Consider the following 24,336-nt stretch of genomic DNA (forward strand, 5'->3'; position numbering starts at 1 on the left):
CTGTTGTGCTATTGTGCATTTGCACTGTATCATTGTCAAAAATTATTGTTGCTGAAAAATGTAACGTATGAACAAAGAGTGCTAAAATGTGACGTGCCCGTGGTGTTTATTTTTTGTCTCCGGTGTGACATCTTGGCATTACACAAATCTTTCTTTGGTGCTGTACCTGAAAATCAATTTTATGGGATACATGGCAGATTTACAAGCAGCAATGCTCAAAAAGACCGGACATCCAGGATATCTGGTAGGCTGTTTTCATAAGGAGACAGTACACTTGCATGCATTTCCAACTTGATTAAGTGTAGCAGTAATTACAAATAGAAATGTGTGTCAGTGCTGGATAAAATTGGTTGGTGGCAGGTATAAACAGCACATATGACTTGAGTCAGTAAGCTAATGGGCTTCACCAATAAACCATTCCAGAATTGCTGCTGGACCTGCATTTGAAAGTGTTCTTATCCACTGTACCTGGCCTCCCCCTACAGGTACACTTGTGCAATAAAGTTTAATCACTGAGACTAACTACATTTGTGCAAAAACTGTTTAAATGCATGGACAGATCTTTCATTTAGTGTAAGAACAGGCTACATTTTTTCTGTAAAAAGGTTTTCTGTTCTCTTTTGTTGATTACTTTGGTAACATTACCATCTAACAGAATTTTATATTCTTCCTGTGACTCATTCAAGATATGCATATGCACACTTTTCATCAAAATCAAGGTCTGCCTCTGTAGTATTTCATTTAATTGCCATTTTGTGAATGTGTTAATGACACCACAGGTAGTTGAAGGTAGAATTTTTCTGATCGTAATTTGAGAAAATAATGTCCCAGACAGTACCGCCCTGTTAAATGACAAAAGCCAGTATCAGCCCTGAAATCTACTATAGTCACAAACTCCAATTTTTAGTGACCTAATGTATATGTGGTATAGGTGGAAGACGTACATGTTGGTTAAGCCCAGTATGTCCCCCTATCAGCAGTTATCAGCATAGACTGTATAAGACACTCCCCCCTTGGTTATCAGTTAAGGAAAAAAAAAACATGGTCGCCGGAAGTCTCGGTCTCCCCACATCTTTTGAATGACGACAAAATTATGTCACTTCCGACTTCCGTCTTCGTTTGGTATATTAAGATGTCGCACCTGGTGAAGGAGTTAGAGATGTTCTGCTGGTTGGATTAAGGAGTTCCGAGGAGTCAGTAGAGGTAAGTGTTACCGACCTGGTATTTTTTCAAAGGTTGGATTAATGTTATCCTTCAGGAAACGCAGATGCTTGGCTTGCTAGCATTAGCCGCACCTGTAATCGCAGATCTGTGAGATCGCGAACAAATGTTTTAAGATTTAAGGAAAACTCTGCTGGCAAATGGCTAAAATTGGGGGAAAAGGGAATATTTCCCCCCTGTTTCGTAAAGGTGACGCTGTGAGTGTGTCGAAATAGTGCTTAGTTTAGTTCACTATTTCTGTTAGGACAATGCAGGCACTGTGGGGCTGTACAGAAGTTTTAAATGTGTAAAACGGTAATTAAGACTCGAGTGATCAGAGTAGGAGGATTCAGCTGATGAGGAGATATTAACAGGAGGCTGTGGTGTCTTTGAAAAATTACATCAGGAAGGAAGTAACCTTAATTTGCTACATCGTTTGGCTAGTTGTCTAAGTTTACACCTGGCCAAGGGACAGCTATTGAAAATTAGCCTTCTGGCTAACACCTGATCATTGCGAATTCTCCCTGAAACAGCGTTTAGCATTTCTAAATGCAATCGCGTGATCTTTAATCCTTCTCAATTTCCCTTAATGTGTAGATGGGTATAGATACACTGATCAGCCACAGTGTTAAAACCACCGTTTTTCAGAACCTACAGACCCGTTTGAGTGTCCAGCATGTGTCCGTTGTATTCGCTAATGGCAGTTGTCTTCTTTCAGCAGGTTAATGTGCCCTTCCACACAGCAAAAATGGTTTGAATAGAATAGTTCAAGGTGTTGACTTTGCTTCCAAATTGCCCAGATCTCAGTTTTATAAAGCATCTGTGGGATGTGCTGGAAAAACGAATCCGGTTCATGGAGGCCCAACCTCACAACTTACAGGACTTAAAGGATCTGAGAAGAAACAACCTTGTCTATTTTGCCACTGTTGAACACGATGTTGATTGATCAGCCTTTGTTAACAGACCTCCTGTCTTACACATTTGTCACATTTCATTATTGTGAATGTTCTTGTACAGGGTTTACTGGATATAACAGTTGTATTGTTCAGTTTGTTCAGTCTCAGCTGTCAAATTCAGATTGTGGAGTAGGCTGCATACAGTGGGTCACAGTGATACATGTTGTGAAGAAGAGACAAGTGTTCTCGGTGTACGGGTTTGACTCCCTGGAGGTTTCCAAAATGATGTTAGTGAGTCTGAAAAGGATTTAATACATTGCTATATTATATTGAAAGAATTGCTTTTATATACAGATGCGTTAAACACACTGTTGTGGACACATTTCTGATGCTGATTTGTTGCAAACTCTGTAGCTTTTACACCCTTTTGTAAACAGCCATATTTCTGAGCTATGCCATAAAAGGGTTAAATCCCAGGGAATCTCATTCAGTATAGACCGTCGTAGTCTACATACAAGTTCAGTGCTGTCAGATGTGACCTGTTTGCACTTAAAACATCACAGCAGACCACATGAGAATTTTATAATTTTCAATTTCTCATTTAAGAAGGGTTTATACCTGTCAGTTAACGACTAAGCAATCATTTTTGAGAGGTCGCTGTGTCTGCCATTGCTGCAATATTCCTGTCTCAGTTTTTCATGGTTGACTCTGTAGAAAGTGATTTTCTTTATACACTATCGCCACCTGCTGGATCAAAGACAGCCCAGCCTCAAATGTAAAACATTAGGAACAAGTCAACAAAATGACTATGATAAATACATTCTACCAATTTTCATTTTGTCTAAATATTCCTGGTGAAATCCAGTTCCAGTTATTATGGTGTGCCTGTGTAAGTTTCATATTCTAATGTCTTAGTTTTGTGTGTGTGTCTTGGCTGTAAGAGTTTCTGTATCCGCATTTAATAATGGCGATACAGAAATAATTGGCTCATGTTTTCTTCTCCTGACCACGGAGCCAATATCAGACTTTAATGTTAATCAGACAGGTTTCATGTGAGCATTTACTGTCCCACAATGTCCCTAAAAATCTTATCTTCACAGGAATACAGGATAAAGAGTGAAAACTTGTTAGTTTGCAGAAAAAATTTAAACTAGAGCTGCATTAGTGATTAGTTGAGTAAGTGATTAGTCAGTTGACAGAAATTAATTGGTAGCTATTTTGATATAGGAATAATTGTTTTAGTGTTTTTGTTTCTTAAGCAAAAATGTCAAATTGGCTGTTTCTGGTTTCTAAAATATGAGGATTTAATTCTTTTCTTAGTCATACATGATACTGAATATGAACTGAATATTTTTGGATTTTGTTTTGTTGGTCAAACAAAATAGGACATTAAAAATACATCCTCTATCTGATTAAATAGTTTGAAACATTCCCCCAAATTATATTTAGAATGTAAATTAAATAAATGTATATTGCAATAATGGTAGCATTCATTGTTGGTCATTACATTGAGACTGGCTGCCACTTGAGGGGAAGCATAAGTCAGGCTTGATATCAGGGTATTCACAATGTTCCCTACAACTGCCCCTCAGGAGACAAAACTACCAAGAGAGCTCTGAGGTTTGGGACTTTCCCTCCTCCATGTTGCACCCATAGATTCTGGCTCATGTATCTATGCTCAAAAGCATGCATTAGTGCCCCTCCCCGTTTGATTTTAAATCTGCCAAAATCCTCACAAACTAGTGTTACTCTGTCCTGCTCATGAGCTGAGGGGACCAAATACTGACCTGAAGGATCAGAGCAAAGCCTTTGAGTGGGTAGCTAATTCCCTCTTTAGCCCTCATCAGCTGTCCTCCGGGCTGGGATGGAGACGTGAGCGATAAAGCAAAGCTTGCCCCATCTGGCAGGAAAATACAAAATTAGCTAAATAGAGAAGGAATTACAATACTGTAGTTACTAAGTTTTTTTGTACTGTGGGGGAGTGCTTGTCCAACTTAGTAAATAACACTCCACCCCTTTCATTTGGTTTTTAAAGTATTCATAAATCTGTAGTCAAAACTGGAGCATTTTATATTTTTAATAACTTTTAAAACAACAACTAGGACCCCTTGAGGCCTCTGTCACTTACAGTGTCAGTGACTCTATTGCCCCCTGTTGCCCCAATTGAGGAGTAATACAAGATAAATTGACACTGGACCCAATTTCATCTTTACTTGAAGGCTGATCTGCTGCTGTTTAGAGTGGTGCCCTAACCTATCTGTTAGCCCTAATGGAGGCCAATATATAGATAAGTGTGTCTTGCCAGGAAAATCAATATCTATGTGGCCCCTGATGGTTTTTCAGTTAAAGTGCTTTGTTTTCTGCCATTGCCCCGAAACAAAGAGGCTGTGGGTCCTTCTATTAACAATTCCCAGTCAACCTTGAGACGAAGTCGCAGACAGAGTCAGAGATAGAAATAGACAGATGGGGTGGTGGTGGTGGTGGAGGGTGGAAGCATTGGTAACAACATCACTAGAGCGTTAGATTTGGTGGAGGATAGAAAAGCATCATCAGTGGAGCATGGGCAAGAGCTTTGAAGAACTGTAATGAGACAGAGACGAGCTATGAATGGCCAAAAAAATCTTTCAATTATAACAATAGTAATGTCATTAGAAAAGTGTATTTTTCAAAGAAAAGTGGATGGTAAAAATAACGGCACAGGTTCAGTAGTAATAGTAGTAATTTTTATACATTTGGTAAACTGAGGTGAATGGTAAATATGTCACAGTTATCAGCACAGCCCAATTTTTTGTGAATACAGTTTTATTGATGGAAATAAAAACAAGCTTCATCTCTTTATTTTTCTAATTCCAGTTATAGTACATATTTGCAGAAAATAACAGATAACCAGACTTGAATACAGAATCGAATATAATCCTGGATGTTGCTTGTGCTTTCCAAATAAGTATAATCAGTTTTTTGGCTTGTTTAGGGGACATAAAATCTCGCACAGTAAAGAAATTAGATAGAAGTCAAAAGCAAGATACCTTCTCTTTCCAAACCAAATAGTAAATGGTGCATTTTCTGTGTTTATATTGTTGACGCCATTTTGTCAATTTAAATTGATTGGAAAGATGGACAACAAACTGTTTTACTTGTCTTGAACCAAATATTTTAACCTAATATTGTTAGTTTTTTGCTTACATTTTACAAACTGGGTTATCACTGAGCTACAGTGCATCTTACAAAGCTCCTCTTTAAAGGCCAAAATACAATGCAGTGAAAGGAAAACCTTTGTCATACAATTACTCATAAAATATCTAACAAACAGGGAAAAATGTAAGTAATTTCTAAACAGCAAAAATTTGTCCCTTTACAACACAAGCAAGCAGTTACTGATCATTGTTTGCTCTCTTACAACCACCTTAATCTAAGGAAATTGAGAAGGATGTTAAGATATTTGATAATAATAAAAAAAAAGAAGTAATAGTCGCCCAGAGTAAATGTGAAGGCCTCACTTCAGTGCTCCCACTAGAAATATTTAATGCTTTGATGAAAAGGCTGAACAAACAGCTTTTGCACTACTTGATGTGAAGAGTGAAATTCTTTTAGAGATGATGGCCAACCTCAGTTATTCAGTGTTGGGTGATTATACATAAAACCAATTTAAAGCAGAATCCAATGTTTTTACTAGTTAACCCTGTCCTGAGTAAAGCAAATGTGATTAAAACATGCAAAACACAGAGATGTGAATGAAGGTCCTGGGATTTAGGGTTAGAGACCAAGTGAAATGTAGCTGTTTATTTTCAAAAGCAAGCAGTGGAACTAGTTTCTCATTTTCTGTATTGACTGGTTTGTCTCCGTGTGTGTGTATTTTTAGGAAACAACAACATTTGAGAATATAGATCTACTCTAGAACTTTGTAGGAGAGACATATCGTACATGTGTATATTACATAGCAAGTAGTTTGTTGTCAGCTACAGTAACAGGTAAATTAGTATAAGGAAGAGTTTCGGTCCAAATGCTGCATCTTGGAAAGTGATTTATAATGCAAACAATATTTTATTATTGAACTTTGTAGTGTGAAATCATTTAGAATCAAATGGTTATGCTCTAACATTAATGGTGTGTTCTATTCTTTTGTTGCACCATCATGCCACTTCCAGAATACACTTCTCAGAGGCTGATAGCTCCATGGTATTCTGGTATTTTATTTTGATGAGAGCACTGACTGCTATGTTTTTTTTGTTGTTTTTTGACAGTGCCCTGTAGTCTATGTGTTAACTGTATTTTCCTTTTTTTTTTTTTTACAATCAAATTCTTGTGTTTACAAAAGCTTACATGTACTGGCCTGACTAAAACGTTGTGTGTCGAAGAAATCTACAATTGAGACCAGTAAACATAAACTGATGTTTACACATCTGCGCCAGAAATTGCTTTTATAGGCGTCAGCTTCAGTGGCACTTGTTCCATTTGCAACATATTTAATTTTGGAACGAAACTCTTCAGTTCCAGTTTATACGACAGCCAGATTTTACAGTATGTGTGCGTTTAATTGTACAGCAATGTTGGTCTCTCCGCGGAACTAGGAAGCAGGTGACTCGGGGCTGGTAGTCTGGGAGAGTGGTGTTGGCTTGAAAGATGTACAGGAATATGAGCTTGACAGCGATGGGCTTGTGTGTTGGACAGTGGGTTTGGTGATCTCCATGGCGATAGCCGACACCATGGAACACTCGTACCCTCTGTTGTGTTTGGACAATGTTTCTGACTCTTCAGACGCATGGTTGTCACCTGATGACCAAAAAAAACAACAACAATAATTTAGCAGCTGGTAAGAATGTAAGCATAACAACTGCTTCACAGTGTAGTTGCAGACTTATTTTAGTTGTAAGTAAGTGAAAGGAATAAGATCAAGGTCTGTTTCAGGTACCTGTCTCTGAAGAGCATGATGGACACACAGCTCTCCTGGGACAGCCCATGGCAGGGATGATTTTTCCTTCCACTCCATTTTCTACCAGCACGTAGAACTGCAGATTCATAAAGTAATTCATTAAATGGTGAATACGTTTTTATTGGTGTAGAAATAATGAATTAACTGAGTAGATTAATAGAAGAATAAACAGCACCTATATTGATAATTGATTAATCATTTCAGTCATTTTGTGAAATGTGAAACACATTTTCTCTGATTCCAGCCTCTCAAATGTGAGCATTTCTTGCTTTTCTTTGTCTCATCTCATTAATTAAAATAACTAACTAAAATATATAGAGCAAATACCTAGTTAACTTGTAGTGTTTGATTTATTTGGAACTTTGTACATTTAACTCGTATGTTGCACAGGTTATGCGTTGCACGGAGACCACAGGGATTCAAAGCTGTGACTCTGCATTGGTCAAGTCACATTAATCTCTCATTCATTGGATGACTTTGTTAACTTAAACATGTGTTTATGACAGAGCTTGGTGATGATGGTCTTACCCGAGGCACACTGGTAGTGGTAGTTTCTGACATGCTCTCACTGGTCACACTGGTCTCACTTACATTATCCACTGAGTGCTGTTTGTGGAAGAATTTTCTAGTTCTGCATAGAAGACAATAAAATCATCCATGAGGTATTTTAATTGCTTTATGAATCCAGGGAGTCCTCAGATATTCAGAGATCCACATGGCATTTTCATAGTTATCAAGTCAAAGAGGTGGCACCCATGCACAATGCTGTGCATTCAAATCGATCATGGTAGAAAATATGAAAATGACCTCTGCTCTGTATGACCTATTAATTGGGATGGGAGCTGAGAACCGGTTTCAGTTTATAGATTCTGGCATATTTTTCTGACAGCTGTGCACAGCAAAACTTCACAGCATGGGCTTAAATTCCAGGAATGCCACGTATTTGTCACTCTATGCATAACAGAGATAAAAAAAAATGGCTGCTATGACTCTGAAAACCTGTGCAGGCCTAGTTTTTTCCCCCATACAGCAAATTAATTAGGCATTAATAAAGAATCAGACTGATAAGTGGAACTGATAACGGCACTAATATGAACAAAATCTTATCAACTCCCATCCCTATCTGTTAACAGTGTTATGTAGCAGTGTACCCCCATAAACACACGGACTGTGTAGAAGCATATTTAAGTTCTGGCCGCAGCTGGTGCAATACACTACAGAGGTTTCAGCTGCTCAGCTTTCAGTGTGTTTAATCTCTTTCACATACTTGCCCAAGGGCTGCGTGTGTATGTGTAGATTTGCTGTATTTGTTTATATGTTTGAGCTTAAAAACACAGAGCATGAGAAACGGGTTGTATTTTTTTCTTTTTCTCCCCATATCGCTGAGTGTAGTGTATGATTCTGAACTTGCTTGTATGTGTTACAGAGGAAACTAGACCACCAAACTCAAAAACTGCACAAGTGCACTTGCAGTCAAGTGCAGAAGGCAATTTGAGGCAGATCTATTGGTGGCCATGTAGCGTTTCCACTGGGGTCATACCTCACCGGCTCCATTTTGTAGCTGAGAAATGACCTATTTTTATGTGTAATTGCTGTAGAACAAGCTAAACCAAGCATGTAATTGAAAGCGTGCCACTTCCACAGGGGAACCAAGACTGCAAACATTAGGATGTAGTACGTGGAGGGGAGGGATGTGCTTTGTGAGTCAAAAGAGTGGAGAATGCCAACAGCCTTGTCCATAAGCCAGCGAAACAACCGTAAAACAAATCAGCTACTTAGAGACAGCTCAGGTGGAAATAAGAGGGAGGAGGGGTGGCAGTGTGTAGTTTACGTATGCTCCTCACTCAGCTAACCAGGGTTGCATGCTGCCATTCGTTCCACATGTGATCTGCTCCCTGACCCCCTGCTGTCATGCTGAGACACCTACATTACACGGATCATGCCACCATGGGTTTGATAGACACCTCTAAATGCTGTCAGCTCATTCATTCTCGAAGCAGCTCCTCCCCTGGCTACCTGTGCTGCCCTGTGCTTCCAATGTCCAGAAGACTAAATTACTGTGATTACACTATCACCTTAGTGCATACTCCAGCACACACTGTGACATATTGTATGTGTGGATATACATAACAGAACTCTCCCCGGATTTTTTTTTTTTTTTTTTTTTTCCTCATCTGTTAGGTGGAAAAGCCTACAAAACCCAACATAGTGGGACTTTCACATTTACCATTTTAATAAAACCTGTACAAATGGAATCTTTTGGGTGCATCAGTCTCACTATGTAAAAACAAGGTTAGCTTTTCATTATTGCTCAAACACAATTTTTTTTAGAAATAACCAAGTTACCTTACGTGGAATGTAGTTATGAGCAAACGATTAAAATGTTCCTAAACTCTAGTTTTAGGAAATGTTCTTTCTATTTTTTTTCTTACTTTCTCTCTTAATTTCCTGTTTCCTTCATTTTTACATTATACTTTTGTGTGCCTTGGTCCTCATGTACCACTCCTTGTCCTCCTGTCCTCCTCTCACCTGTAGCAATAGGTGACACAGGCAGCGATGGAGAGCAGGGAGATGAGGACCACCATGCAGGCCGCGATGACCACGTTTCTCCTCTTCTCCTCCTCGGCCTGCTGAAGCTCCCACCACTCCAGGTCACTGAACTGACAGCGCTCCCCCATGTAGCCTGATACACAACTGCAGCAGGTTCAGCAGAGATACAGTTACACAAAGTTACATTTAATTTTTCTACTTTAATCTAATGAGTGATCAGAATCTATTAGAATCTGTTACTGAGCATTTATGTGTGTACTCAAAACCTTTTGACTAAGTGAGTCACATGCATGTGCCATTAATACAATGCAAAAATATTTCAAAATCATATATTTGAAGTAAATCTCTTCTCAGTAGCGTTGAATGCTGCAAGGGAAAAAATATGGTCAAATTATAAAATGGATTTAAATGTCTCTAGTCTGGATATATCATTCAAGATTTCATTCATGAAATGCTGCTTTTAACCAAATTGGAAGTATATATGTATATATATGTTTTATGTTGCAAATGTTGCTTATGTGTTGAAATATGAAATGATCAAATGTAGGATCCCCTCTACTGCAGCCACTTTGGCATCCTGAAGCGGTCCCAGTCATGGAACAATAGTGACACCTACTGTTTGTCATCTGTCATGAATGATTCCCTGAGAACACTCAATATTTTCCTGTCTACAGTTTGCGACCCCTCTTAAACAATTGCATAGCATCTTACAATCTAACTGCTTTACTACAGAACTAATAATCAGCTTATCTCATTTGGGGAAAGGCCACCAAGCATTATTTGTGTAGACCTCCTCTAAACACAAGATATCAGTAAACTGTTAAACTTGGAGGTCATAGGTCAAATAGAAGGGTTACACAAGAAGGTTTATTTACTTGCAGGCATAGGACTCCATTTCCGGAAAGTAGAAGCAGACACCCTGGTACAGGCAGTAAGACTCGTGGGTGGAGGGGCAGCTCTCTACTAAGTTACTGTTGTGGTGCCGGGTGGTGACATCAGCAGGACTACTGGTTGTTGATGTGGTTTCCAACTCTTGAGACGGCGGATTAAGAAAGTGCTGTGATTTAATCTGACAAATGTTCAGCAAGGCATTGCTCTGCATCTTCAATCATAGTCTGAAATTAAATATGAAATGCTGCTTTGTGTAAAGTGAGAATGATAGATACTGGGGATATACCGGTGTAAGCCAGGTTACTTAATCACTTTACTGATTTTGAACCTAACGTCACACTGCTATAAATAGTACATATGATAATCAGTAGCAAGATAAATATAGACATTCTGGTTTGTAATAATCTAAATTGAATAAAACAAAGCAAAAAATGCTTCAGAAAGTTTGCTGTAAAAATTCAAGACACACCTTGACATGTTTGCCCGTTACTGTGGTATCCAGCCTGGCATTTGCAGAGATATTTCCCCAAGGTATTTTGGCATTCTGCATTTGTGTTACAGTTGTGTGTTCCCAGTCTACACTCATCAATATCTAAAACAATGGGAGAAGAAGTCTATAATAACCTAAAATTGTATGGTGTTCAGAGTATCAGAGCTCTAAATAGCATTTATCATCAAACTAAGAGGATTGACAAATTTTCTATAACCAGGCCTGCACGTCTCCGGTACATTGGTGAAAGTATTGTTTGACCTACACTAAAATGTATCCTACATTTTAAAACCCTGCCAGGGAAAGTGAGGTAAAATGGTTCTCTGTACCAAATGTAATCCCATAAGCTTTCTTCAGGATGTGTAACTTCATCCCCCCCTAAGACACATCAATAGCACAGAAGAAGAAACACTCACCCACACACAACTGTCCATCACCTGTAAAACCTTCTAGACATGAACAGATCGGGCTGCCAGCATGAAGCAGGCACTGTGCATTCACATCACAGCGGAGTGAGTAACACTCATTCTGGTCTGACAGAGAAGGGGGCGTATGGAAACATAACATTTAGTTAGGGTAAAGTATTGAATGTTAAGAACTACTGCTACTGTCATTTGCTTTTTTAAAGGTGCGCTCTTACCTGAGACCATCTTATCTGTGTGGAGAGCCGGCTCACTGCCTTTGAGAGATGTTAAATCAGTCGATTCACTGTCTCCAGATTCTGCACAAATATTACATAAAGTTAACATTAGCGTTTTTTAATCATCATTTAGTTTTTCTTCATAGTTCACACGCAAGTGTCTCTGTCTGAAGTAGGATAGCACAAAATAAATCACCTGCTGTTCCATTTGAAACATCAGTAGGCAAGCAGCTTTTTCCGTCAGCTGATAGGCTGTAGCGTGACAGACAGGAGCAGTGGGCAAATCCCAGTTTGCTTTCGCACACCTGGGCACAACCTCCGTTCAGATGAAGGCAAACGTCTGCCCCTGAAGATAAGGATGCACAATAACAATGAGAAGCCCTGTAAATCTTAAGGATGGGTGGATTCTTTCTTTGTTTTTAACTGTGGCCTGTTTACACAGTAAACTGTATCCAAATATATATCTAAAATTCTTCACACTTGGATTTAGAAGCAGTTTTTGCAAAATTCAGTAACTGCAAAAATGCTTTAGCACTGTTCAGCACTTTGGCTGGAAGAACACTACTCCTCCTCCTTTCTCCTATACAACATAAGGAGCTGCTCCTCTCAATTAATTCTGTTAATTTAAACATACTAACTCATCAGAACATCATCCCCGTTTTCTCTCTGTACCTGGTTTAGCGAGGGGATGAACCACCACAATGGATGCTGGTTGGACCATGTTGCCATGGATACGCTGCAGTTTCTTCCCAGTCCGCTTGTGTACGCTCCTCAGCTGCTGGTGCTCCCGATCGGAGATCCAGAGCCTGTCTTCAAATACGGCAAGGTCAAACGGTCGACCTGGACCAATCAGAACAGAGGAGGAGAAGAAGTGAGGTGACTAAGTGATACCAGGTGGGAATTCTTTTCCGTTTGTCCTGCTGTTAACTCGGTCACTACAGTAAGGCCAAGAACACACAGGTTAAAGAGCAGTTTTAACCATAATAACGGTTCAAGGGAGCAGATGGTTAAACGGGGACATCACTGAATATATATATAATCTGGACACAGGTGAAATCACAGTATGGATTATTGGAAAGTTTTAAGGGGATAAACGCGATAAGCACTTTGATGGCTTTTTCTCAGCAAGCTGCTCTGGTTCTCTGCGGACCGCTGAATCTAGAGATGAATTTGTAAAAGTTTCACAGAATATGTGATGGCTGCTCAGGGCATCTAAGGCTCACCTTGTTAAGCTTAACTCTCTGATGTCAGATGCAGCTTTGCTTTCATCCGTCTGAAGTGTACTTGGGCCAGGCTTTGATCAGCATCCTCCGAATACAGCTATACTGCGTCAGCTTCACCCCTCACATAGATTTCAGCTTTATTTTGTCAGCCTCAGTTGTAGTTCAAAAGCTTTACCTGTAGTTTATCAGCTGTAGCTGTGCTCTGTCATCTTGAGTCGTGGTTCATGAGGCTCAGGTGTATTATGGTCTTAATTCTGACATACACTGATCTGTCCAGTATTACAATACTGTAATGATATTTTTTCCCAGTAGAGTGCACCTCTAAATGTTTGCATGCGCATGTTTCAAACAAGCCTCACCTACTTGGTTCTCTAACAGGATCCGTCGGTCTGAGCCGTCCAGGGCAGCAGTCTCTACCAGACCCCTCTGCTGGTCACACCAGAACAGACGATCCTCTGTGAAATCGATGGCCAGGCCGCTCGGTGACACAAGGTTGGTGCTCGCAATGACAGTACGAACTTTCCCTTCCAAAGATGCGCTTTCCACCACAGGCTGGGCACCAATATCAGTCCAGAACAACTTCCTCAAAACAATAATAGTAAAAAAATAAAAAGTAGAGTAGGCATATATTTTTGTTAATCCCACAGATCTTCTTGTGTTTCCATCATCACAAATAGGCTATAAGACATTTATCTAGTCACTCTAATTTTTAATATGTTTAAAATAAAATTTTCCCAAAATGCAGCATATTTTTTGATATCAATTTGAAATGATAGTTACAAAAATATTTTGGTCTTTGGCCTGTTTGATGAAAAAAGCCATGTCATGCCACACTCACTTTGCCAGAGGATGAACTGCGATTCCTCTGGGTTTTTCCAGACCTCTGCTCACTATAGTTTCTCTGTTGAGACCACCCAGGGCACTGCAGTCAATAGTTGACTGGCTGGAGCACAAAAGTATTCAGAATTGTAAAACAGAAAACAAAAGTTGTGCCAGTTTTATGTTTAACAGCATCCCCCAAACTGACTGAAAGCATTAAAAGTCACATCAGCAGTGTGTGGTCCAGCACAGAAAAAAAAGCAACAGCAGAAAATTCAAAACTTGAGCATTAAATGAATGATCACCAGTATTTATTCATGCACACACCACAAACCTTGTATCAGTCCAGTACATCCTGCGGTGGACCCAGTCAATCGCCAGTCCCTCTGGAGAGTTCAGATCTTCAGAGACAACAATGTCTCTGGACCCACCGTTCAAATCAATCCGCTCAATTGTCTTTTGGCTTGTACTAGCAAAGTACACCTTCAACATGCATAAAAATGTTTGATTAAGTAACGCATTTCTAGTATAAAATGGACAAATAGTAACAAGCAACTGTAAACAGAAAAGTGCAGAAATTACCAAAATGTAAAAAGATTATATGAAGTGATATAACATTTAACACTGGTGAACCCATAGGCCATCAAATTACAGTGTCTGTCCACTAGGTGTCGCTGGATGTCTGTGCCAAAACCTGAATCTGGTCTACCTAAAATCTGTCACTCTGTATGAGTCATCAGACGTGAGGTTAGTAAAGTACATCAACACATATTCATACTCCACTGTAACTGTAACTAATAAAAATCTGAAACGACCTGTCAATAATAAAAAAAAAATCAGAGGGTTGTTCATCTTACATTGTTCTGCACCGGGTCATAGTCCAAAGCTATGATTGTTCCTCTGGGCTCCTCCACCAGGGTTTGATCCCCAGTGCCATCAGGATTAACTCTTCGTACATCGACTAAATTAGCAACCAGCAGATAGGGTGGTGGTCCTGAAAAATACCAGAGCCGTGTTTATCAGATGTACTGCAGTGGATTTTAGCACAATAATCTTGTAATTTGCGTTTGCCTTGCAGTTTTTTCTTTGTAATTTACAGAATGTGTTTGAAACAAATTGTCTTTGTTCGTGGAAGCAGAAGATAAATAGTGACAGATAGGAAGAGTGTTTATCTGTGTGGGCTTATGTGCCTCAGCTTTCTGCTTTTTCCATGGTATGACTCACCAGAAGCAATGCAGCGCTTGCCATCCTGATGGAGCTGGTAGCCAGGCAGACAACTACATTGCCACCTACTAGGGGTGACAGGCGTACAGAGCTGACTGCAACCCCCTGTGTCTGCAGATGAGCAGCCTGCGACAGGCAAAAACAGTGTTACACGGATAAGCTTTTGTTCGCTGCAAACAGACTCCCTTTTCTAACAGGTCTTGGCTCCATGAATTTGTATACTGCTGCTTTTTTTTCTTTCTTTTTTTTTTTTTTTTTACCAGCTTAAAAGTAATTTATTCACACATTTCAGCTTGCAGCACTGATTCAATTATAGTTGATGAGAACAACTTGATGATTAATTGTGACGCTGACTCAGTAATAAGACAAAATCAGTCTGTGTTGTTATTTGAACTTAATAAATACATAGGGTTATGAATATTAGGTGGATTTTGATTTCAGAGTAAAGGCCTGATAAGGTGTATTATTGTCCATACCAGTACAGGCTTGTCCGTCCTCCTGTAGTACAGATCCCTCAGGGCACACACATATGTCACCCTCATCTGTTCTCAGACATCCATGGCCGCACTTAGTCATATTGCCTTCACATGGTATGATCTCTGATTGTGAAAAGAAAGTATACATCTTGACACAGTGTTATTTTCCTTTGGAACAATGAAGGTACAAACCAGATGAATTAAATCTCAGCGAGTTAAACTCATAGAAATAGATGAAAGACTGAGGGAAGTTAAAGAAATCATATTATACAACCTTTTCATTAAGGGCCATATTAACAAGATCAAAGTGATGTTACATGTTCAAGGGTTTTCCAGGTTATTTTTGGGCCCAGCAGGTAGTAGATTCTAACACAGCCAGATGGACAACAAGCTTCTTATTCCCTGCTCTGGTAAAATCCTTTTATGAAGTCAGGACTAATCCTATCAAAATAGGTGAAAGTGTGAGAATGCAGTCAAAGCCCACACAGTGAGGATGATGTAATGCTACCTCACAGGAGTGTGGTATCTCCTGTACCTGTGAATATGGGCTAGGTGGACACAAGCAGGTTACAGTATACAGATATGAATCTAATGTGAAATAGTTACAGGACCTGTTGCTGTGCTTCTAGCTGTTGGCTTTTTCCACTGGTAGTGGGTAAAGTTATCGCTCTAACTGGCTTGATATTTGCACTTTTTATGGTATTCTTTTTTGTTTTTGATAATTGAACATTAATTAAAGAATACATCTTGTGCAAATGTGCAGGAAGGAGTGAAATGAAAGTTCACATGAGGAAAAAAAATCAAACGTTTTATGAAAATTTTCCTCGAAAAACTGCTTTTAAAGAGTATTTTTTATTGTAAATGTTTTTTTCCCCTTTTAGTTTCATCGAGTCAAAAACAAAAGACATAACCAGCTCCGCTGTATCCTCCCACGTGTAATCTCTGCTGTTGTCTCTATTGTCTAGTCTGCTGCTTGGTTGCATGTTTGTTTTCTTATGGACCTTGGCAAAGGTTGCCTGCTAAACAGCTTAGACGGACAAAGCTGCTGACCAGATATGTTCCCTATTGCAAATGTCACCTCATCATCTAATCTCATTGTGTCTGTGAACCTTTCCTGTTCTCTTGGCCCCATAGCTGTGAGATTAGAAGGGAAGAGATTAGGTTGTGTCCATAATATCTTTTAATATGTCATGCAGTTAATCACTGTGAAGACACTATATTTGGACTGAAACCCCAATAGTAAATAAAATCTATGATTGAAATTCACTTATACTTTGCAGAACTGATAAAGAAAAGATGGAATAGCTGTTTAATTTTAGTATTTTTAACTTGACAAACTTTGTATTGTAGTTTTTGTACGACATAATAAAAAAATTAATCTCTAGAAATGTAATCAATAAACAAAAAGATTTTATATTTAAAAAAAAAACCTTGACAAAATCAGTTGTTCTTACCAATTTAAGTAACTAAATAAAGATTTTCTATACATACCCTCCTGACTGCAGTGCATATGTTTGCTAAAATATTAGATTTTCTAAGTTATCTGTTCACTTAAAAACTCCTATTGTTATGCAGGCAGACAACAGACCTGCATTATGGCAGAGAGGGATGACGGATGAGGTGCAGATGCAGATTCAGGTGGAAAAGATTTATGGAATAATTGGATTAGTAAAATTATATTTTAAAAAGTTTTCAAACAACATATGTTTTAGTATCACTCCTAATAGCCAATATCCAGAACTAATAATTTTGACCTTTCTTTGCCAGATGTAACAATAATCATGTATTTTGACTGGCTGCTATTCAAATTTTAATAAAGGTCATCAAACTATTGATATTGATCTAATCCTAAAAAGGCAGAAATTGTAAAAAAAAAAAAAAAAAAAAAATTGCTTATTTAAATGTGACATCCTTATTTTCATCTACTTTACACAGTGTCTCAGTCTAACCACTATTTGGCCTTTAGGAGTGTGACAAAGTGTCAGTGTTTTGACCCAAGTAACCTAACACACAATTGGCAGCTCACACATGTCTAGTCTGTCTGGTTGTCTGTGACCCAGCCTTTTTATTGGCTCAGCAGGGTCAAGGTAGTGTCTAGGGGACAAATGCCACCTTTCATAGCACCAAATAAAGGGAAGAGGGTCGAGTCCGAAACCAGAACTACATTCATGATACTGACCGAAACAAAGTGCACATGGATTCTGCATAGCGATGACCAACATGTTTCAGAAACACCCTTAAAATTTGGAGTTACTTTTTTGTCTCAGTTTATTATGTAGCTTATGTACACTGAACCTGACAGTTTCACAAAAAGGGCAAAACTGTTACATGCTAAAATGACTGAATAGTGAAGGTTTCCACTCTACCTCGACATGTCTTCCTGTCTGGCAGAAGGGCATATCCTTTAGGACAGGTACAGAAATAGGAGCCTGGGATGTTTTCACAACCGAGAGAGCATCCATGGTTCCAATGGGAACATTCATTTACATCTGTAGCACATACAAATGTAGAGATATAACCTTTTAATGATTATATTATACTGAAATTTCCAGCTTTGGCACAAAGCCTTCAAACAATCACTTCAATTAACAACACAACCAGCATTGTAAAGTCCTTATTTTACCACAAATTTCTAACGGACTGTACTAAAAATATTTTCTTGCAATTATTAATTTGTAACTCTTTCATTTAATGGCAAAACCACGAACCTTCACAGTAAGTGCCGTGCTTACTGAGAGCAAAGCCTTCACTGCACTGGCAAACCCCTTGCTCAGCTAGATTGGAGCATACATTCACGCACTTTCCACTCTGTTGGTCACAACCTGTTTGAAAAAATGAAAATATGTTACTTAAATGTTGTCAGTTGAGTCATATCTAAAATAAATGTAAAGGTAATAAAATAGCGAGATGCTACAGAGCATTTTAAATGTCTAAAGTTTATCTGAAACCTGGAAATGATGATAGGGAGTCTGCCAATGGCTGGTTGAGGGGATGTACCACCTTGATATCAACTGGGGATTTTGCCATTTGTTTAATGTTGACATCCAGTGGCTCTCCGCCAGTGTACTTGTTTACTTGTTTTATAACTCGAGATGTAGCATCAGTGTAGTATAAATGCTCCTGAAAAATCGATATCCACAGTATCTGAGATCTAACAAAAAACAAAAACAGTTAAACGTTAATAGAAATAATCACAAGGACTTAATGTTGGCATCTTTGACAGGGTTGTTACATCTTTTCTGAGTTCAGACAGCACCATATGACCTATAGGAGATTCAATAACAAAAGTAAAAGGATGAGTAACTAACTGAAATTAAACAACATGCTCACCGAAGTGGCTGATCTATGACGTGAAGGGTGTTTCCGTTGTAATCACAAGAGGCAATGGCACTTTCTCCTTGTAGACCAAACTGTACCCAGAACAGTCTTTCGTCCTCTCGGTCAATCGACAGTGCTTTCAGTTGCCCTGCTATTTTGATAAGCATAGTTTTCATCTGTCCTGTCACATCAGACCGTTGGATACTCTGAGTCATCCCACCAGAAAGCCAAAAAAGGAACCTGCAAGAATGTATGTTTGGAACTGAGAAAGAAGGCTTTGCAATGAAGTATTCTGAAATTTCTCTGTAGTTTTCCTAAGGACATTTGCTCCATTTGTGCCCTTCTAAGTTACAGAATAGGGCTGTTTACAGTGTGTGTGTGTGTGTATATATATATAAATGAAAAATAAGTAAAATGTAATTTAAGACATGCTCTTGGCATTTTATTATCATGGAGAAATATTCTGAAATGTTAATATAAATCCCTCAGTGCAAGTGTTTGCTTTTGCATATCCACTTGTCAGTCTACTAGACCAAAATGGAATAAAATGACAGGCAATGTGTTGTGCCTTGTTAAAAATGACTACCTCTGTCTGTGACGTGAGGGATCAGTGGTATGTCAGAGTCAGTCTGGCATTTTGCACTTCCGTGCAAGCCATGCTTAATGGAGGGAGATGAAACATCTATACAGTAGTAACACACAAACACAATACCAAGAATCTCAACTCTGAGAGGAGCTGAATGTGAATTATAAATGTTTTATCATTTGACCTGTCCTTTAACTTGCCTACACGAATAAAAGAGCTCCATTGTGACAAACAAGTATGATTGATTACCTGTTAGCGGGGTCAACAACTATAGAACTTGGCTGTGTCAAGTGCCTTAAAAGAGTTCTCTCATTTTTCCCATTTAAATCCATTCTCTTGATTTTTCCCTTTTCTTGACTTGTCCAATATACACTGTTCCAAATCCAGTCCACTGCAAGGCCTGAAATGTGTTTGTCCGATGAGTATAATTTCTGGAAAACAAAGATTCAGATTAAAATGTTGTTACTCAAACCATAGACCAATTGTCAAATGTGAAGAAAAATAAACGTAAAATTTGATTATTGGTCATTTCTTGAAGAATCTCTCATAGAATCCCAGAGTTATATATACTGTTCCTTAACCGCTGTACTCATCTGTTACTGTAGATGGCTAAAAACTGAATACATTTCATATAAGGGACTGGAATCTATTTACAACAGTTAAGCTTTTTACTTTGAAGCTGTTACATAATCACCTGTTTCTGTGCTCCTCTCACTGATGCTTTGTAGATGACCCCAGTGTGTTTGTCAGCCCAATAAACTCCCTCCTCTCTGAAATGAAAGTCGAGCAGGATAGAGCTTCCCACTCCAGCCACAACCCGCCTCTGGTTCTTCCCATCGAGGTCCATCCGATGAATGGCTTTACCATGACCAAATATCAGGAAGGGCTGTGAAGCTTAACAAAATCATAATTGCACACATCTTTTGTGAATCTTTTAAATTTCACTCTTATAAGGACCTAAACAAAAACACAGTACAGCTCATTCCAGTGCTTCATATTTATACACAAGGGAAATTCAGTTATCTCACTCAGCAGTTCAGTGGTACAAACAGCTTCATCCACAACAATGGTTACATTAGGTGACTAAGGTTTTAAGATGCTTTGAAATGTGGGAATTTGTCCTTTATTTGCAAAATAATTGTCAATAGGTGGCATTAGGTTTGTTTGTTTTTTTAATGGCTATAATTTTATGTCAGCCATTTCATATTCATCTAAGCAATCCATGTGTTTAAAGGCTTCTTTTTGAACAGCATATTGACTCATTCATTTCAGTTTGAATTGTGAGCAGACACACAGATATTGCTGTCCCATGGGCTTGACCTCCGTTTAATCAAACATTTCAATAGCTGCTTTTTTGGTCTTTGTGTCACTGTGCAGCTGTCATTAAATTTGTCAAATCACAAAGAACCTAGTCATTGGCTGTGCTGGGGTGAAGTTCAAGGCAGGCAAATCATCATCCCTTGGCAACTAAAAGCTCCTGTTCTATCCTTTGATTCTGTGACTATATTCCGCTATGAATTAAGTTAAAAGCTGAAGCAGGTTTTAGTTTAGCAAATAAAACATTAACAACCTGAAATTCTGAAAGAGCTGCTGGTATAAAAATGTGTAAATATTTTCTAAATTAAATAAATTAAATCTTAACTAAATAGGAGTGCATGTTTGTTCCAACATGTCCACTGTAGAAAACATAGAATTATATTCCTTAATACCAACATGCAGTTTGGTCTGGCAGAAATGACACTTTAACAAACTGGGCTATGAGGTCAAATCCATGTTCCCTTTCTGAATTGCTATTGATGGAAGATGCTCTGGTCTGTCATGGTCATGTGCAACCATGGATACTGCTCTTAACTCTGTGGAATGAGGAAAACAATGAGCAACACCAGACAAACAACATAATGAAATGTCTGGCCTGAGATCCCTAAGATGGCCACTGGTGCTGAGTTGCTAGGAGACGTCTTGATGAATCACTGATTGACAAGTTCACAGGGTGGTCAACATTATTCTTGACTTGGTAATCTCAGTATTTTCCATTTTGCAGTAGTTACTGGATCTGACACAATACAGGGTACCCCTAATGCACGGGTTGGCAAACATTGTTGTCTTTGATTTTCCATTTAACACCATGATAAAAAAATCTTTAGGCAGTTTGAGTGGTCACTTTTGTGGCTAGGCCAGTTCATTGAGTTGGCCAATGCAATCATGTGTATCTGTATCCAGATATGTAGAGTATGTAGAGTGATGTTTGTGAATACAGCATACAGTATTTGGCCTCTTAATTTCTTGCACAACCTTTTGGGGTGTGGCTAAATTGATATCTGTAGCTCTAGTAACCAGAGGTATAATTGCAAACTTGGCACAGCATGGTGGAAACCATGAAAGGGGCTTGATTGAGATAAATACATTTCACAAGGAAGAACATAGTAAAAGCACGAAAAATGCCTGTGGGTATCTTGTTATCTCTTATATTTCTGGTGTGTAGAAACTGTTGTATTTGATGTTGCAGTCACACTGTGAGCTCCTTCAGGCTGCTAGAATGTAATTTCTTTTTATATTTCTTGTTTATTGTGCGACTGGCTTTTGCTGATAAGTATGCACCTTATGGGACTGAAGAAGAAATCAAACCAACTCAGGGTGTGCTGTTCTTTAGCTGCCTGTGACCTTTGACCTATCTGTGGAGGACACTGAATAGTGACAGGAATTTTTTAATAGGTATTGGAAAAACAACACATTATTACATTTTATTATTTCAACTCTGTCCATCAGAAATGACAGTGGCTGTTCCTCCGGGAAACAGCCTTTTGGGCATCAGCAGTCACCATCTGTAAGCTTCAACTGACGTCCATGTGGCATCCCACAAAAAACTTGGGCTCAGTCTGAGATACACCCACTCAGCACAGGCCAACTTAGAGTAACTTTGGTACAGTCTATTTTATTGTTTGCCAAGTTCACTTTGCCACATACACTGTAGAGTGGCTGTCTTTTACCGTCTGTTGCTCTGTTGTTACTTGAGATGAGGTACCTTACAGAATAGCATTTATAGCAGTAGCTCTAATAGTAGTTTACATAGTTTCTTATGGTGTATACTGTACCTATTAAACTCAATAGGTTACTGACTAAAGACCAACAGGCCTCCATATACAGTATCTACAACACTCTCAGCATCACTTCTGTCAGCACTATGAATTGGGATTATCAGTCTGGACTGTAGAGGTGTCAAACTCACCCACGCAGCTGCTGTTTCTCCCTGCTCGTGATAGGCGTTCATCCCAGCACGCTGTTCCGAGGGCCAAGGCGCCAGAGCTTTGCACCATAAAATAGATCAGCACCACTGTGATCGTTGTAGCCAACATAATCCTGCGCCTTGTGCCTGCCTTGGGAGCTGCGCTTGTTCACTTTTTCTCAGGCATTCCCACTATCAGAGCTGAATTCCCCAAAATAAAGCGGCGTTTGCTTACAGACTGTTGGCATCCTGTCCAAAGGCTTCAACCTAGCGAGACAGTGGAGCTTTACATACCAGGAGATGTCACGCTAAGAGATGCAAAACCCCAGTGAAAAGATGGAGGACTCCGAATAAAGAGGGGTAATGCTACTATTGCAGTATTCAACCAAACAAAAAACAAGTGTGTGGGATCCTGCTCACTCCCCACTTTGGCCCCCAGGGTGCCAGTCTGTTTTGGAAGCAAAGATTGAAATTCCTGACACCCCCGTGGTAAATTTTGCACATGCTAGTCCAGCATTGGAGCAAGATCTTCTTTAAGCTGCAGTCAGTGTCTTAAGCAGAATGTGGAATATGCAAGAAATGAGGCTGGGCTGAAGGTCCCACGTAATAACAAATCTTACTCTCACCCCACCCCCTGACCCGTGTCCTTTCTGAATATGGATGGATGTGTCTGTTTGAGACAGAGTTTTTGTGTCTGGGAGAGATAGGCAGAGAGATGGACAATGCATGTGAGGCTATTAGACAGGATTTTTTTTTCCAAACTATAACTCCATTAATAAATGACCTTCATATACAGTACAAGTATAATTTATACATGCCACACACACTCACACACACAGTTTTATGTCCTGTGTGTGAATGAGTGTCCTGTTGACGTTCATTTGGCTCCCACAGGGAATCGGTAAAATGAGTAATTTATAGAGAACGGAGCAGGAGAGGAGCCGATTATCCCTAAATTGTTTATCCTTTTTTTACCCAGGAGAACAACTAACAGACGGCAGGGACCAAAACCTCTATTCATACATGCCATGACTAGGATATTGTCAGGAACAATGTCACCAGTGAGCTTGTAGAGGAGAATAGAAGATTTACACGGCTGAGAAAGTTGCCTTGTCTACTGACTAATGTTAGCAGTCTGAAGGGCACTGACCTTTTCCCACGGTTTCACCCCTGACAGATGACAATGAAGATGTTAAAGTCTATAATTTCAATTCAGGTGACTAGAAGAGCAGTTACACTGCAAAGCATTTGAGACTATGTAAGTCCTGAAATAATGTCATGTTGGTATGGAATATATGCATAATCATCATTCACACTAACATTTGCTGCCTAAAATCTGTGGTTTTTAAAATTATTATTAGAGTATATTTTTGTAGAAATGAGTTTGGTCGAGTGTGGTGAAACACTGAGAGCAAGCTACAGTGGCTTTGAGATTGACCTCTGGCTGAAAGGGCTGAGGATAAGTCTGTTTCACATTAACCTCTAGTTGGAAGCAAATCCAGATTATTAGACCCCCTTCGTTTCATATGTTGTGAACCGTTTCCACAACCACACTACTGGACTGCTATAATGGCCTGGGACATGAAGTATCTCATTTCCAGCTTGTCTGGATTTGCTTTCATGGACCACCACCCAGTGGCAACTGTGGCACTACTAAAGATGAAATCTGTTGTCTGTTTATATCTGACAAATAATTTACCAGCTAGGTAGTAGAGAGAGCTTTCAGAGGAAAGAGGAGCAGGGGGATAGAGAGGGAAAAAGCGAGACAGACAAAACGATTTATTGATAGATTAATTAACAGACTGTCTGTCCAGTCATAGTTTATCTATCATTAGCAGGCTAGCTCATCCTTGTCTACCATCCATTCATT

General features: G+C 39.1%; 1 protein-coding gene across 1 annotated transcript; it reads right to left on the reverse strand.

Moving 5' to 3' along the window:
* Positions 1-6,660: 6,660 nt before the first annotated feature.
* Positions 6,661-22,596, reverse strand: egf (epidermal growth factor). Its single transcript, XM_041048352.1, has 23 exons — positions 22,470-22,596; positions 19,938-20,137; positions 19,493-19,674; positions 18,670-18,897; positions 18,288-18,490; positions 18,048-18,161; positions 17,706-17,828; positions 15,340-15,462; positions 14,864-14,989; positions 14,497-14,633; positions 13,974-14,122; positions 13,659-13,763; positions 13,180-13,403; positions 12,270-12,437; positions 11,794-11,943; positions 11,598-11,678; positions 11,374-11,490; positions 10,937-11,059; positions 10,452-10,608; positions 9,556-9,720; positions 7,555-7,657; positions 7,006-7,102; positions 6,661-6,866 (listed from the first exon to the last, which is right to left on the reverse strand). The coding sequence occupies exons 1-23, from the start codon at positions 22,594-22,596 to the stop codon at positions 6,661-6,663; spliced, it is 3,408 nt and encodes a 1,135-aa protein (XP_040904286.1).
* Positions 22,597-24,336: the final 1,740 nt, after the last annotated feature.

This window comes from Toxotes jaculatrix, chromosome 10 (assembly GCF_017976425.1).
Source record: "Toxotes jaculatrix isolate fToxJac2 chromosome 10, fToxJac2.pri, whole genome shotgun sequence".
Classification (NCBI taxonomy): domain Eukaryota; kingdom Metazoa; phylum Chordata; class Actinopteri; family Toxotidae; genus Toxotes; species Toxotes jaculatrix.